Genomic DNA, 17,764 nt, shown 5'->3' with positions numbered 1-17,764 from the left:
TACTACAAGCATACAAAATTTAGAAAAGATAATGTAATATTTTACTTAATTGCCTGACACATCTCTATAACACCTTTTATTTCCTCCATGTCCTTGATTTCACTGTGTTTGACTGCGTCTTAGTTCAACAATAATTTATTAATATATTTGTCTATATATAGAAAAAGAGACTATTCACTCCTTCCTCTAGGTTCACACTTCATTATTAGTAATATCATGTACATTTTTAGAATCCTTGTCAAATTTGGGAGGGGAGGTTAAATAGAACAGAGTGATCTTCCCTGGCTGTGACTAAAATATCTTTTACAATCTGTGCAAAACCTACGGCCATGCAGTCACATTGCTGGGCTCCTCTTGGTCTGGAGGAGGCTGTGATCAACTCATCTCTGACCCTCATCCACTTGGTTCACACAATGTGGTTTATTGCCATTGTGCACAGCCAATTCTCCCACACACGTTACTCTGCTAAAATGTAATGGGATGTGTCCTTCATTTCATCTTATAAATGATCTTAGGATGGAAATGCTCTAAAGAGTCCATACCGGGCAAAATTTTAAAGATGGAAGTGTCGTTTTCTTTGCGTTTAGTATCCAGGTAAATATTTTATTGTTTTTGGCTAAGAGTCCTTGTAAATCTTACAAAGCCAAGAATAAGTTCAAGGTGACCTTTAAGACACGTAAGTGGCTACTCTCCAAATAGCTCGGTTAATGTTAAAAATGAAAGGTAGTATTTCAGATCTGTGGATGGAGTCGTCCAACCAGTAAGTCACCAGTTCCATTTTAACTACAGTTTCTACCTTCTGACTTTAGAAATGTACTGTGTAAAAAAAAAGAAAAAGTTAAAAAATAGTCATTCATTCAACAAAATAGACATGTTTTCAACCAGACATGCAGCAGGCATTGTGATAGGACTTGGAGACTATGGGGATAAGTCAGAGCTTAGTCCCTGCCCTCACCGGACTTTGACTACAGGGGAAGATGACAAATGCAAGCTGACGGGCCGCAAAGTCTGCAATGCTTGGCAGTAGGTCCTCTCTACCACGACACTGTGCCTACCCAGCATGATCTTTATTTTGTTTTCATTTACTTGTTTATTGTCCCCACCCCCACTTGCTCTGGATGCACAAAGGCAGAGATTGAGTTGCTGCCTTCACAAGTGCAACCCAGCACCTAGAACATCGTCTTGGTGGGAAAAATCTTTCTGGGTAAAGGAACATTCTGGCTGCTAACTTGAACGGGGGCTACTACTTGGATAGGAGGAGGGACAGCATGGGTCATCGGGCCTGTCTCAGGTGCCCAGGCTGGACGATCATCTTGTGTGTCGCTAACTGTAGGAACTGGGAAGTGGCCATCAGGGCAAGTGGGCTGACTTGATCTGGCAGAGCTTGACACCTCACCAGGCAGAGACAACAAAAGAGCAGGGCCGCAAGAGATTCAGGGGGTAGCATGGGTGTGGAGGCCAGGGCAGGCCTGGATGCCTGCGGGAGAGGGAGGGAAGTGAGGCAGTGGATGCCGAGTGGGCATGCAGGAGCCCGGGCATCTCCAGAGCCCCAGTCCGAGCCCCAGGAGACAGCATCATGTCATGGTCGTGGTCACGTGGTGCCCTGAGACTATTCTGGTGCCCTGAGACCATTCTGGTGCCCTGAGATTCTATGAATGGTGGCAGAGTTTTCCTGGATAGAGGCAGACTGGCCAGGTGGTGGAGGGAGTGGCACGTGGCTGCCCCAGGCCACACCATGGGGTGTTGAGAGAGACCCTGACTGCTCAGCTGCCCCGAGTGTGCAGCATGAAGCAGGGAAGCTGCTCTGAGGGCTCACAGCAGGAGAGGCACCTGGAGAGCAGGACTGCGATCAGGCCCAGTAGTTTGCAGATGTCTGGAGAGAAACTGAGTCAGAGAAGAAGCCCAGGAGGTTGTGAGCCTCAGCGATCTGAGAGGCACGCATGTTGAAGAGTGAGTGAGGAGGATGGGAAGCCTACAGGCTTGGTGGGTCCTCAAGTTGCAAGAACATCACTGTCCCCTGCAGCTAAGTGGGCCTGAGGTACTCCACTCAGGCCATAGTTGCTGTACATGATCTCTTGGGACCCTAGAAGTGCTCCTTTCCATGACAGCTCTTCAATACATTAGTTAAAACAATCACCAGGAAGCCCTTGTTCCAAGTGTGCGGGACAGGATAAAAAGATAGTGCAGAAAGCCCTCAGAGCACAGACCAACTGCGAGTGCAGTTTGCCCTCAGAGGCCTTGGTAGCCACCCGTTCCCGGCCCCCATGCCACCATCGAATCCCTGTGTGGCTTGTTATGTGCTCTGCAGCTGAAATTCATGTGGCCTCCTGACCTTCTTTCCCCTGTCCCTTTTGAGAAGAAATAAACAGTGTAATCTTTGAGTCATCCCTTTTGTACTAGCCAAGTTCCAGGTGCAGTAAGACACACTCATTGTCTCCACCTCTCTTCTCCCCTTCCTTTCCCTAACGTCTACACACACTCCCATCCTCTCACTTCTTCCCCCTCCACCCCGCCATCTCTCTCTCTCTCTCTCTCTCTCTCTCTCTCTCTCTCTCTCTCTCTCTCTCTCACACACACACACACACATACACACACACACTTGAGAACCGCAGCTGCATATCATCTCCTGTGGACCTGTGCACAACCTGTGGAGCCCAACTTAAAGTACTGCATCCATTTCCCATGCTTTATCCTAATTTAGGGTTGTTTCCTGTTCATATAGAATACTAAAGTGTATGTCCTTAGGAACTGTCTCAATTTCTCAAAGAAATGGGATATATGTGAATAAATTTTTTATGACTCCCTTATACTGAGTCCCACTTGCACTGCAAAGGATTAATAACACCTGTTTCCAAAGCAAGGCGTCACCTGCCATGCAAGCCACATGCTGGGGTGGGGAGGTGAAGGGTATGGGCATTGGTGAGAGGTGTTGTTCTGATGTTCAAGGTGACAAGTATATTATCTGGTGTCCCCAAGCTGGGTCCCACCCAGGGCCTGCTCCTGGATGAGGGCTGTATGGCTCTGATTTGCACACCCCTGATTCTGGTGGACACAACCCTTTTTCTTAGCCAGAATCACTGCATCTTCAAGTCCTCAACTGCATTAAAAAATGGGGTACAAACTTCTCTGGACTATCTATTCTTATTGTTCATTGGTTTATCCTGCAGGGTCACCCATGGAGCCCGTAATCAAATGAGCTAGTAAGTGAATGTGTGTGTGTGTGTGTGTTTGTGTGTGTGTGTGTGAGAGAGAGAGAGAGAGAGAAAGAGAGAGAGAGAGAGACAGAGAGAGACAGAGAGAGAGAGAGAGAACCATCTGGAGGGCCGGCAAAAGCACAGATTTCTGCCTCCCATCCCCTGAGTTTTTAATTCACAGGTCTGCATAAGGACTCAGCCATTTGCATTCCTACCAAGTTCTCAAATGATGCTAATGCTGCTGGTCTGGGATTATGGTGTGAGCCTGTTTGAGATACCTGTTACCTTCCTGGGCTAGGTTAACAACTATGATCATTTGAGATTTTCATAGTTCATTGGAGGGTCTATAACTACATTTGCAGTTGCAATTCCTGCAAAATGCCCAAATACTGTATTATTGGACTGGTTCCGATAAAGTTAACTTTGAAAATGCCTCTATTTGTAGAAACTTTTACGTTTTTTAGAAAATTTCTAGCAATTCTATTTGTTTGTTTTTCAAATATTTCTGGGGTATTTTTAGAGTATTTTATTAGTTGCTAATTTCCATAGTTCCATTTTTTATTTTGTTAAATATTTCATAGTTTATATTCTATATCTGATTATTCTACTACTGAAAGTTTTGGAGGATGTAAATCTCTATCTCTTCCTCTCTCTTTCCCTCCCTACCCCTTTTCTCATAACTCACGCTTCCTTATGTTTTCAGTGATCTTTCTGAGCTTGTGCCTGGTTAATATTCATCTGTGGGAATCTTGAGTATCCAATGCCGGGAACGCTTTCCTCCAGAGTTGAGGGGGATTTCCTCTTCACAGGCCCTTGCTTTAAGGTGGTAATCCCACATCCAGGTGCTCACTGTGCTGCTGGCCTGAGATTCTGTCCCTGTCCACTGCCGTGCTGAGATTAGCATTGGCCCTTTGGCCAAACCCACTTTAATTGCTCTTATTTGCCACTTACTTTTGGCTGTTCAAGTTTCAGCTCACTTTCTGTCCTACACTTCAATTTCAAAAGTGAATTTGCGGCTTAGGAAAAACCTTCTCCTTGTTCATTGATGAATGAGACTGTTTGGCTGTCATGAGCCTCCTTTGCCACAACAAAAATTCTGCTCCAACAGTGCCCTCATATGCTGCCGTAACTGATCAAAGTGTGACATTTTATTTGGCACATGTGGTTTTGCAGACCTAGGTCATCATAAAGAGTCACGACTTGTCTGAAGTTAAAAGTTCAAAGAGAGTTGTGATCTGATGTCAGTATCACTTCATTGATACTGATTAAAGTCTCCTTTGAGAGAAAAAGGAGGAAAAAAAAGCAAACGGCAGGGGAAAATGAGAACACCTAGTGGGCCGGAATGGGCCTGGTTTTTCTGTTGTCTACAGCAGACACAGGCAGTGTCCCCAGTAGCCCCGGGGAGGCCGCCTTGAGTGTCTCACTACTTCTTGGAGCCTCACTTTCCCCTTGGTGCCCGGGCATCACCTCTGTCTATTCTCTGTCCCCCCAGGAGGGTGCAGGAGGGTAGAGGAGTCCGGCCCTTCCAGGCCATGCCCCAGCAGAGTCAACACGCCTCACCTTTGCATAGTGTTCTAATGTCTGTGAGGCACAAGGCCTGCTCACCCCAGAGGCCAACTCTGCCCACCCTGGGAAAGTAGCCGTGCCGCAGGTCAAGGACTGTCTCAAAACCAGTTAGGACAGCTTCTCAGCATCATCTCAAGCTCAAGCCCTGGAAATCTCAGGCTTTGCAATAGCAAAACACAAATCTGTTAACTTACTCCTCCCAAGACAATTACTGGGAAAAAATATTAAAGGCTTCTGTGAACAGCCTGAGGCCAGTTGACCCTAAAGGCGGAAGGCAACAAACCAGACAGGAGTCGGGAGCCTGCCTGTGTGCACGCCCTCTCTGGGTGTCTGCGGAGCCATAAGCTTGGGTGGATGTGCTGATGCCACCACCAGGACAAATCTCTCAGTAACAAGACACAGCCAAGAGGAGGAGCAAGGCTTCCAAATCAGTTTGTCTCCTATGTTAAATTAAAAATAGCCTGGTCCAGGATCTGCCTGCAGCCAGCAGATACTTCACAGTTGCTGGTGGTTAATGTCATGAGCCTTCTGGTCTTTGCCACCTACAGATGCTGGGCCTGTGGGTTTCCTTTCCCTGCTCTTGTTTCTTGCCACCTGCCACAGGGGGCTACTCAGGCTGCGTGTCCATGGTCAGTCCCTGTACCTTCCAGTTACCTGTTGCCGGGAGCTGGCCGGGACTGCTTGGTGGAGCACAGGAAGAGAGGGGATCGCCTGCAGAACCTGGCCTCTTGAGGAGCCTCAAGGAAGTGGGGCCTTTGCAGAAACTCCTTGTTCAAAAGCAAAGAGCACTCTCTGTTTCCTCTGGGTTGCTCTCTGTTTCCTCCTGGTACCAGCTCTCTTTATATACTGTTTTTATTGTGAAATATAAAACACAGAAGAGTGTATAACTAAATAGGTACAACTTAATGAATGATTATCAAGCAAACACAACCCAGTCAAGAAATAAAATGCACCCGGCATTGCCGGAGCCCCTCCGCCCTCACGCACTCACAGCCGTCTGCCTGGCTGGCCTCCCGGGAGGCACCACCTCCTGAACTCTTGTGTTCATCACGCCCTGGCTTTTGTTGTTGTTATTCTTCGTGTGTTTGTTTTTTTAGTTTTACCACCTAGGTGTACCTCACTAAATAAAACAGGTGGCTTTTGTCTGTTTGGGGACTTTGTGTATATGGAAGTATGGAGTGTGTTTTATGTTTGTGAGATTCATCTGTGCTTTGTATAGCTACCATTTGCTCATTTTCTTGCTTTATAATATTGTATTGTGTGAATTCTTACAATGTACTTGCTCTGTGGTCAGTGAACACTTAGGTTATGTGCAGTTTTTGATAAGCACAGATGAAGCTGCTGTAAGTAGCCTGTAGTGTATGGTGCACACATTTCGTACACCTAGGGGTGGAATTGCTCATTCATGAGGGCTGTGAATGAATAGGTTCAGTTTCAGGAGACTGTCCCAAATTGTTTTCCAAAGTGGGTAAGCCATTTATGTTCCCACAAACAACGTAGGAGGGGCCTTGCCGCTCCCTACTCTCAGTAGCACTTAGAACGATCTTTCTAACTTCCATCAGTCTAAAGAGCGTGGAATGGTACTTTCCTGTGGTCTTCATTCGTATTTGCCAGATGCCTAATGAGGTTGATGGTGTCATCTATCTGTACTTGTCTGTCTCAGTTTTTAACAAGAAAATGTCAATCAAGACATAGGGCAAGATGGAGTACAGCAGATTGGACATGGATTCAGAAACCAGAGTTCAGAACCCATTTGTTACTACTATCTGTTTTTTGTAGATATGGAGTCTCACTCTGTTGCCCAGGCTAGAGTGCCATGGTGCAGTCTTGGCTCACTGCAGCTTTGACCTCCTGGGCTCAAGTAATCCTCCTGCCTTGGCCTCCCAAAGTACTAGGATTACAGGTGTGTGCCACTGCACCTGGTTCAGATCCCATGTATTATCTCCATGACCTCGAGGTCACAGATGTAAAAGATTAAATTATAGAAAATACTTTGGAGTGGCATATTGTCACCATTCTTTCAAGGCCAACTTTTATAGGTATATGCATCCACTCTTACTGCTGCGATATTTGGATAGCTCTTTACACTCTCAAACTATAAGCCACAGATGTGTATCGAATAAACATAAATAGTCTCGCTTTATAAGATAGTCTCCCTATAAAACAGACTCAGTTCTCCCTTTATATAAAAAGATGACAGTATAGTTTTTTGTTGTGTTGTGTTGTGTTGTATTTAACCGTCACTAACTGCTGGCTGTAATCAGCCATGTGGCTGTGAAAAGGGAGCTCACACCTTGGGTGCTGACGACTTGGTTGGTTTGGGAGGAAGAGGCTGTTCTCACAGTGAGGTTTCAGCATAGCCACCTGCTGAGACCACAGAGAACCTGGATGTGTGTCCTGCACCCTGGCCAGCTGCCCTGAGCTGTGGGGCGCTGTGCACAGCCAAGCACTGCTAGAAAAGACACTTATTCTGAAATTCACTCCTCCCATGCCGTCGTTCAGCTTTCAAGCCTTGGGTTAGCTTTTTGAGATGAGTCTCCATGGCAAGAGACAGGAAAGCGTGGCCATGTCCAGTTCTGAAGGCCATCTCAGCTCTCCCTGTGTCCATGTGTCTGACCTCTTGCAACCAGGAGGAGGCATCAGAAATTTCCCCAGTACCCAGATGTCCCAAGGCAGCTGGGCACCCTTGAACTCTGCCCCAAGTACAGTGCATTTGGGCATGCGGCTTAACAATTTTGGATCTCAGCTTCCTCATTTTAGAAAATGCAGGGGCCAAAGGGGCTTCCTAGGACTTCATGACTCACCCTCAGAAACTAGGACCTCATGATCCAAAGGGCTGCAGCTGTGGAGAGAGGAGAATGGGACTGTGGGTGTCACTACGAAGCTAAACTGGGGGATTCGCACCCATTTCGTACCTTTTCAGTCTCCACTGGGACCTCGAACTCCCCAAGTCCTACAGGTCTTCCAGGGGATCTCTCACCTCCCCGTGAGTCGTGAGCCTCGCGTCGCATGCACTGCAGTGGGAGTGTTGCTCCCTGCCTGGCATCAGACTCCCGTGTCTCTGTTCACCAGGACCCAGGGCAGGGGGTGGTCCTGAGGGTCACCCAGCATGACCATGAAGACAGAGCCCTGGCTGCTCAGCACGGCCAGCACAGCTCTGGTTTCACCTCTGTCTCTTCACCCCACAGTGGATGTCATTTTCTTCTACTGGGGTTGTTACCCGACAATATCATCCTTTGAAAGTGTTCGAAGTCCAGCCCTGCCTCCCTTTCCTGCAGTGGGAGCGTGGGAGGGAGTGAGGAAGGCCCGGGGGATGGAAGCTTCTATATCCTTCCATCTCTGGTCCAGAAGATGGCTGGTTAAAATACCCACCAAACACCCCCGCCCACACCCCAAGCTGGGTGGTGGAGCTGTCCATCTTGGATCTGACCCAAATGCAGGCCCTGGTGAAGAAAGGTGAGTCCATTGGGCTCCACAGTAGTCAGGGCCCATGGAGTGCCTGTGCTCATTGCCCTGAGCAGCATCACTGCTACCAAGCACCAGGCTCTCCTAACCACTGCCCAGAACTCCTGGGCCCTGCTAGAGCTTAGCCATGGTCCATTCATCACCAACCTGCTAGCATTTCCTTGTTGCAAGCTCACCCACTGGCATCATCCCTGAGTGGTAAACTGGGCCTTCCTGGGTTGGGCAAAGCCCTTGACCCTGAGGCTCGAGACTCTGCCCTCCGGCTGCCTTGCCGGGTGACAGGCCCCAGGGAGGGGCTGCTGACCGCTCAGGCCAGGGTGCTTCCTCCCAGGTCCCACCTGGGGACTGGCAGGCCTGGGGATGATGCAACTCCATCCTCTCTTCTAGGATCCGAGCCAGAGACAACAACGGCTCCTACGCCCTGTGCCTGCTGCACGAAGGGAAGGTGCTGCACTATCGCATTGACAAAGACAAGACAGGGAAGCTCTCCATCCCTGAGGGAAAGAAGTTCGACACGCTCTGGCAGGTACCCGGCCTCCTCTCCCCACCTTGTGGGTAGAGTACAGGGCACGTGGGGCTTCTTGTCCCATGGACTCTGAGACATAAGAGGAACCGAACCACCCACTGCCCACGGTGTGGTCCCCAGGCCAGCAGCAGCCCTGGAGCTCATGAGAAATGCACACCTGGATCCACACCTGGGCCCCTGCCCCACACGCCCATCAGACCCCACTTTCAGCCTGCAGGTGGCTTCTGTGTTTGAGAAGCACTGGTCCAGAGGCTGTCATGTGAGGTGAGTGAAGGTTCCATGGCTTGTTCAGGGCCGCTCAGTCCTCAGTGCCACAAGGTGATGTACGTACAGGGCTGTGTTCAGAGTTTAACAAGACATCCTCTTTTGGAGAGCTAGAAAATATTTCTTCCTAGGATATTCCAACTGCAGCCCAAAACAGCCTTTCAGACAAAGACACACAAAATAGAGGAATGGATGCCCGGGGAAGGAGGCCTGGGAAGAGCTAAGCAGGCCTTTGTTGGTGGTGTGAGAGGCTGAATTAGACGGCAAATGTCAGGTGTCCTCCTCATTGTAAATCGAGTCTCCCTCTGTGGAAACTAAGGCAGTGTAGGAAGCACATCCTAAATTTAGAAAGTGTACTCCCCAGGCTCCAGGCTGCTGCTCATACTGATTGCCACAGTCCTGGTCTAAAAAGTGCATATTCCTGACCCAGCTACTAGCAAACTCTGAAACAACTCACAATTTGGAAGTTCCTTAGGCACTAATAAGCACTAAAATAATGCTCGTCACTGCTTTCCCTGAATCGCAGTGAGCACAGATTGCTTGTCTTAATTTTGCATCACAGCTACACTGGCTGATGATGAAGGAAATAAAAGTAACAGTACTTCACGCATCATCTTAGCAGAGCATCCTGTAAACTGTAGTAGGTTCAGAGACACGGAGAAAGCCAACTGACTGCCACCACCCCACCACCCCAGGGCACCAGCTACCTGGAACATGTGTGGGTGAGGGGCATAATCAAGGCGCATTCGGATGTCCTCACCCAAGCCCAGCTGGGGCCACACATGCAGTCAATATTGAGGAAAGGACTCAACTCAAAATCCTGTCTTTTCAAAAACTGAGACTACAGAGCCTTAGCCCCTTTAAAGCACTTAAAGTTACTACTTCCAAATGTGATTTGGTTTCTAGTGCTGTAATTGGGGAAAAAAATACTCCTTTTTTGAATGTGGATATGATCATATTAAAAAATGTTAGTCACAACATTTACATTGTCTTTTGATTTTGTGGCTCATTGCCATGTCTCATCATTGACCACAGACTTCTTTCTTTTAACGCTATTGATTCGAAACAGTATTTAACCTTTCTACCCTCAATGCCCCAAAGTGCATCAGGGAGGTGAGTAGGGAGTGTGGCCTTCTGGAATGCAAGGACACCTGGAGTCCTCTATGCCAGCTTAATGCTCCAAGGTCCCAGGCCCCATCACTTATAAACAGCCATTCATTCACCTTCTCCGGAAAGGGCATCTTGTGTGTGTGGCGTTCTCTCACAGTTTCAAAGGCCAAGCGCTCACCATGGTGTTAAGCATCTCTAATTATGGAGAATGTCCTTCCCAAGACTCTTTACTATTTTTATTGATTCTCCTGGTAGATCATAGCATTCATCCCTAATTAAATATTCCTCATGGTATATTTTCTAGGGACTGTGTTTAGGAAACTACCTCAAAAATGCCAGCAATACATTCTAGTTTCCCATGCATGATTTCATTGATTTTTCTTGACAGCATTGTAAGGTACTTCTGTACCCTACCCCAACTCCAGGGCCCCAGTGCCATTTCGCAGAGAGTTGGTGATTGCTATACTACCCTATTTCAATATTCTTTACTGTAGACCAGGGATCTGTAAACCCACAGACCAAATCTGGCTCTCAGCTTGTTTCTGTGTAGTCCTTGAAAAGAATGGTTTTATGCTTTTAAAGGTGTTGTTTTGGATAAATAAATAAGTAAACAAAGGACACAGATATGGTATGAGGCCCACAAAACCCGAAAATACCACTTTCTGTTTACAAAAAAAATTTGCTGCCCCTAGCCCAAGAGGGAGGATGCCTAGCTGCGGGCCCACAAAAAAAATTTGCTGCCCCTAGCCCAAGAGGGAGGATGCCTAGCTGCGGGCCCACTTCCCCAGCCACCCTTGTGGAGTGGACTTACGCACATCAAAGCATTTACACGTCTTGGGGCCACTTTGAAAGCCCAACAGTCAGTCAGCAGCTCTCAGTCGCTATTTCTCTGTTTCCTGATCTTGTTATTTACCACACTTTTTTACTCTTTTCTCTTTCAGCTCGTCGAGCATTATTCTTATAAAGCAGATGGTTTGTTAAGAGTTCTTACTGTCCCGTGTCAAAAAATCGGCACACAGGGTGAGTTCCCGAGACACCGGAGTCTCACTGTTTGAGGAATCAGTGACAATCAGCCTCGTTTTCGACATAGCTGATTGCAGTTTCGGGTTGGATGAGGACTTCTTTTTACGGATTGATTAATAACGTTATCAGAGCACTCCAATTTTGTAGATCATGTATCAAAAAACAGCCGGTTGCTTTAACTTTTAAAAAAATTGTAATTATTTGTCTTAATTGCATGCGGGAAAAAGTAAAAGAGGGTCAGAAGTACCTGCAGAAACCGTGCTCACTTCTCAAGCAGAAGCACATCCTGATCTCATTGACTGATCTGCGGGGGGTGGGGGGAAAGGAAGTGGTTTCCACAGATAAGAGTAGTAATGGTCCATGTTCTCTCTAACCAGGAAATGTTAATTTTGGAGGTCGTCCACAACTTCCAGGTTCCCATCCTGCGGTAAGTGTCACTAGGAATACCACTGAATGAGAAACTGTTGCATATTTCACAAATGAAAAGCATGTTTTAGCTAACAGGAGTAGTGGTCACTGATATTTTGATTGCCCTTCAAAACATTTTCCTTGATGAGCTGGAATTTCTAGTGAGTGTTAGGCACAATCAGCCTACTGTTAGTGATAAACTAGCCACATTTTCTTTTCTTTCTTTTTTTTTTTTTTTTTTGGAGGCAGAGTCTCACTCTGTCACCCTGACTAGAGTGCAGTGGTGCAATCATGGCTCACTGCAACCTCTGCCTCCTGGGTTCAAGCCATTCTCATGCCCCAGCCTCCCGAGTAGCTGGGATTACAAGTGCCTGCCACACCTGGCTACTTTTTGTATTTTTAAGTAGAGACGGGGTTTTGCCATGTTGGTCAGGCTGTTCTCAAATTCCTGGCCTCAAGTTATTCTCCTACTTCAACCTCCCAAAGTGCTGGGATTACAGGCATGAGCCACTACACCCTGCCTAGTCACATTTTCTTAACTTCTTGTCTAGGTGAAATTCTCTTCATTTTTGGAGAATATACACAATGCGAATGAAACCCAATATTAAATCAGAAGTAGGCCTCTTGCAATATTTGAGAAATGGGAACATATTTTTTAACTTCATCCTTGAGCCATCTATGTTAACACACGTATAATCCACAGGACCCCAGCTCTCTCCTCCCTCCAGCCTGTTAGGAGGTCAGGTACAGATTTACGCTCTAAGCAGGAATTCTTTTCCTGATCTTTTCTTGGGGAATTCATATGGACTTTTTTTTTTCTTTTTCTTTTTCTTTTTGATATGGAGTCTAGCTCTGTCTCCCAGGCTGGAGTGTGGTGGCACAATCTCTGCTCTGCCTCCCAGGTTCACGCCATTCTCCTGCCTCAGCCTCCCGAATAGCTGGGACTACAGGCACCTGCCACCATGCCTGGCTAATTTTTTTGTATTTTTAGTAGAGACAGGGTTTCACCATGTTAGCCAGGATGGTCTCGATCTCCTGACCTCGTGATCCGCCCACCTCAGCCTCCCAAAGTGCTGGGATTACAGGCGTGAGTCCAGCCTATATGGACTTTTTATGCCCTTTAATGCCATCTGTGAAGTGTGCCCTCTGCACCTCACTTTTTGCCTAGTAACCCTTGAAAAACAAAATCTGCAGAAAGCCAAATACACATCCTGCCTCCAGTAGGGACAATTGGCTGCCCAGGAGCTGAGCCCAGGGTGAAACAGGGAAGGCCATCCAGAGGCAGCACTTGTTATCAAATGCAGGGAACATGAATTTGCTAAAATACCAGTGAACTTTGGGATCAAAATGTAATGCCTTTATGGAGGTGTGACTTTATTTTGCCCTTTACAGGGCTCTCAGGCCTGGCAACTCTACCTTAATATTACAGGCTCCATGAGACAGATCCATACACCCTTCAGATGGATGAGGGCTTAGGGCTGAGATCTCTTAAAATAATGTCAAGCCCTGTGTTTAGCCATCATCACCCAATGGCTACAAGAAGTTAAATATTTTGGAATAACGTTTTAATTGACTGGTAAAATACGTATGGAGAAAAAATGCAGAGGTCCTACATGTACAACTCAATTAATTTCCACAAAAATTTTCCACCATGGAACCCGCACCCACCAAGAAGAAGCAACACAACTGAGCACTCAGATCTACTTGTGGTTTCTTTCGGGTGGTTTGTCTTGAGCTTGCGACTTAATAATTCCACATGAAGCATGAGCTAGTAAATGTAACAGCTCTAATTTTGTAGCCTTCAGTGGAATATATCTCCCAAATATATTTCTAGATCCTTCTCCCCAAGTGGTAGGCCCTTCCAGAAGCCTTCCCAATGATCAGGTGTTACCCGTGGTAGATCTCATTGGCGGGGGCAGGAGGGGGTTAGTGGTGCGATTACAGAAGCAAGTTTAAGTAGCATGTCATGGAAGGGATCCTGTATTTGTCTTCTGAAACATTTACTGTTCCTCTTTGCCGTTGTGGTTTCTAGACTTGGTCAGCGGGTGGAATAATCTCAAGAATCAAATCATACTCCTTCCCAAAGCCTGGCCACAGAAAGGTGCTAAAGCATCCCCTGCTTGCTGTCCAACTAAGTGGTAGGACCAACCCGCACTCAGCTCCCGCCCGCCCAGCCTGCCCTGCATGTGCGCTGCCCCCTACCTCTTGCCACTCTGCTTCCAGGCCTCTTTGCCCTTGCTCACACCTGCCATTCCTGGGCAGCTGCACCCCAGGTACATCATGTGCTTTTCGTGTGGGTCCTCAGTCCGTCAGCTGGAAGTCCATCAGTGTGAGCATGCTTTCTGTGCTCAAGTGTCTTTTTAAAGTCGTTTCAGTTGGCGTCATCTGTCATAGCTAATTATCATGTCGGAAAATCTTTTCTAAGATGGCCCACTTACTTTTCGGTGGCCAGACTCCCGTGTTGCAGTGTTCTGGTAATTGATTATGTAAGTTACGTTGTGATGGAGAGAACGCCCGGGTTTTGTGAGGTGCGCTGCACAGTGAGGTCAGGCAGCGCGTGGTGACTTCCTTATGGCTTAAACGTCTAACACAGAACTGCAAATGTGACATGTAAAGAAGAGGTGTAATCTGAGGACTAGAAAAAACAGTTTTCTTTTTGAGGCAGTAATGTTGACATCTCATTGATTTCCATGTTTTGCTCTATTATTGGATTTTGAGGGAAAATAAAAATAAGTTCTTTTTAATGACTTATAATGACTCATGTGTTCCTTCCCCCAAAAGATGTATATATGATGTGCTTGAATTGCTTTTTTTCCATTCTACTTTTATTATCAGTGGGGTAAAATTGATTCTTTTTATCAGAAATTCTTTTTGTTTTCATATTAATTTGTGTTTTTACCGATATTTTAGCATATAATTGAGCATCCACTCATGAAGTAGGTTGCCTAAAGTATTTATTAGAAACAACAGAAATAAAAGACATAAACCCCTGAGGTTTTATTTAGTAATAATTTTCCAAGTTTACTCATACTCAAGAAGTTCTCAATCATGTTGACCATAGAACAGAACGATTTAATGCAGTGTTTGAGAGGAAGAAAAGGTGTATTTTACACCTGAATAAAATAACTATGTCTGTTTTTCATGTTTACCCAAAAGGCAAAACACCCCCACAGATTACTCACAGTGGCAAAGAAATACCTAGAAAATAAGTTTTAGTGCATCTTTAAACTACAGGAGAACATGTCAGAAAAAAATTGAAGAAAATATTAGTTACCACCTAAAAATAAAGAAATATGTGTGTAGATAAGAACTATAACATCATCAAAAGAGAAATGAGAAACTGGGAATAAGTAGCGCTAATGCTGACACATGGATTAATAGCTTTAATATACAAAGAGATTCTATAAATCATTAAGAAAAATATTGACTGTCTACTAGGATAATGGGCAGGGAATATCAGTAGTAGTTTATAGTAAAGCAAATATAAATAGTTCTTTTTTTTGTTTTTTGTTGTTGTTGTTGTTGTTGTTGTTTGTTTGTTTCTTTTTTGAGATGGCTGTTGCCCAGGCTAGAGTGCAGTGGTGCCATCTCGGCTCACTGCAAGCTCCGCCTCCCGGGTTCATGCCATTCTCCTGCCTCAGTCTCCCGAGTAGCTGGGACTACAGGCACCCACCACCACACCCGGCTAATTTTTTGTATTTTTTAGTAGAGACAGGGTTTCACCACGTTAGCCAGGATGGTCTCGATCTCCTGACCTTGGGATCCACCTGTCTCAGCCTCCCAAAGTGCTGAGATTACGGGCGTGAGCCACCGCACCCGGCCATAAATAGTTTTTAAACATATGAAATGTTGTTTAACTTCATGAGAAGAGAAATGCAAGTTAAAACTATGGTGCTTAACTGTGTCCACCTATGAAACGGATCCACATTTTAAAAGCTTGGTAACACTGTAGTAAAGGCGTGGTAGATTAGCACTCCTACTCTTCCTTGGGGAAGTCTGAAATGATGCAATCTGTAAGAAAGGCTCTGCAATTGTATTTCTAAGTATGTACAGATATTCTTGCATTTATGTGAAATCATGTACATGTGAAGGTGTTTTTCCCAAAACTGTATAATTGACAAAGTCTGATAATAATTTAAATGCTTATCGATGGAAGACAAATGAAATTAGTTACAGTAAAATTGCTACCGTGGGAGACAACTGAGATCTAGAATTGTTTTCAAAATATAATGTTAACTGTAAAAGACAATGTCATGCACACACACACATACACACATATATACAGAATGTGTTGGTATCGTATAGAGTATCCTAGAAAAATACAGAAAATACTGGCAATGCTGGTTGCCTCTGGAGTAAGAGATGGGAATGTTAAGAAATTCCACTTTTCGTTGTAAATTCTGTTGTATCTTTTTAAATTTGAGCCTGTTAAAAAATTTTAATCAATTTTTTAAAACAATTAAATAGTAGAACATAATTAATCTTATTAATATTGTGAAAATACCTTTCTGGCAAAAAAAAAAGTTTGGTTTCTATTTAAGTTTATAAGAACATTAAAGTATACATTGAATTTTTTATAGAAGTAAGAAACTGGGAATAAGTATTACTAATGATGACACATATATAGTGCCAAAAATATCAAGAGATAATTTTTAAAAGATCAAGGTTGTATAGGTTAAGCTATAGACTAAAAATATTTTAATTGCTTATCAGAAATATTTTAGAGCTAATATGTATATTTTCACAAACACATGGGGAACTTTCCATTATGTAATCAGTCACGAGAAAAGATTGTGAGAATTATGTCAAATGTCCCATCATGTTAGCTAAGAGATAAATAACTTTCTTGAACTTGTTAATTTGCTCAGCATAAATAGTTGTTTTAATAATTCAGGCACAAAAAATATATGTTAGAACTTGAATTACCTATAGCATCTAGATAGTTAATGAAAAGTATGTTTCGATTTGAAGATGATTGTCAATCAGATAATTGAAATGTTTCATAAAATTACTAACAGGCTGATGCATTTTAAACTTGTCTTTAGAAATTAGTAGCATACTTCCAAGCACAGTGGCTCACGCCTGTAATCCCAGCCCTTTGGGAGGCCGAGGCAGGTGGATCACTTGAGGTCAAGATGAGCCTGGCCAATATGGTGAAAACTCGTCTCTATTACAAATACAAAAATTAGCCAGGCATAGTGGCACACACTTATACTCCCAGCTACTCAGGAGGCTGAAGCAGGAAAATCACTTAAGCCTGGGAGGCGGAGATTGCAGAGATCGTGCCACTGCACTCCAGCCTGGGCAACAGAGTAAGACTCTGAAAAAGAAAAGAGAAAAGAAATTAGTAACATGCTTATACAATATAAACAAAATTAATTTAAGAATACAACTAGTAGTCTTTAAATGAATTAAACCCCTCCCAGTATTAGTCCTGGAATTTCTTTCTCTGCTGCTTTAAGCACAGAACCTTATCCTTCTTTTATGGAAAATAGGTGGAAATTGAACAGCAGCATCCCTAAAGACTTCCAGGGAACTTTTCAGCTTTGCATTTCAAAGGCACATCCCCTAAGAGAATTAAACTGAAATGTGTCCCAGAATTCCAATTAAAACCCATTTTTCATGTTTTATTCCAACACATACATTGGTGATTATAATATTTTAAAACTTACATTTAAGTACAGGGCTCAGTGGGAAGAGAAAAAAGAAAGAAACATCCTGAAGTCATAGTCTTTTGCTTGGTAATGCCTTAATAGACTAGACCCTTGAGAAAATGTGTTTTCATATAATTAGAAAGGAACAGACTTTAGATCTTCGCTGTAAGAGAAGAGTAATTGCAGAGGTCAGTGTTATTTTCATGGATCTCAGAGCAAGGCTGATAGTAGCCTATTTCCTGGCCAACAGTCTGCCCTCGCCTGTGGGGGGTCTACTGAACCAGGGTAATTCCTCCAAAAAAAGGAAACCACACCTAGTTTATTGCAGCCAATATTCTAAAGTCAACTGGCTCTTTTGTCACTATTATTGTGATGACTGATGACTGTATTGTCATCTGCATTACTGCTATTGCCTAATTTGAAAATGGCCCAAGAATCTAGGAGTAAAAATTAAGATCTAGTAAATGGATGTTAGGACACTTGGCAATACTCTGGAATCAGGAAACTCTGCATGGGCCTGTCAGTTCCATAGACCAATAATTTTTTCCTCTTTT

General features: G+C 44.7%; 1 protein-coding gene across 4 annotated transcripts in view; it reads left to right on the top strand.

Annotated features, from left to right (window-relative positions):
- Positions 1-17,764, top strand: part of SYK (spleen associated tyrosine kinase) — a 95,211-nt gene that overhangs the window by 49,777 nt on the left and 27,670 nt on the right. For 3 of the 4 annotated variants that reach the window (XM_007969717.3, XM_007969719.3, XM_007969718.3), the window contains exons 4-7: positions 8,613-8,751; positions 11,067-11,145; positions 11,526-11,575; positions 13,589-13,657. In XM_007969717.3, coding sequence (XP_007967908.1) covers positions 8,613-8,751; positions 11,067-11,145; positions 11,526-11,575; positions 13,589-13,657 — 337 coding nt within the window. The remainder of the gene's footprint in view (positions 1-8,612; positions 8,752-11,066; positions 11,146-11,525; positions 11,576-13,588; positions 13,658-17,764) is intronic. The other variant, XM_007969722.3, reaches the window with a different exon arrangement.

The sequence above is a fragment of the Chlorocebus sabaeus genome, chromosome 12 (assembly GCF_047675955.1).
Source record: "Chlorocebus sabaeus isolate Y175 chromosome 12, mChlSab1.0.hap1, whole genome shotgun sequence".
Taxonomy (NCBI): domain Eukaryota; kingdom Metazoa; phylum Chordata; class Mammalia; order Primates; family Cercopithecidae; genus Chlorocebus; species Chlorocebus sabaeus.
The sequence above is the reverse complement of the archived record's forward strand: the minus strand, read 5'-3'. Positions and strand labels throughout refer to the sequence as shown.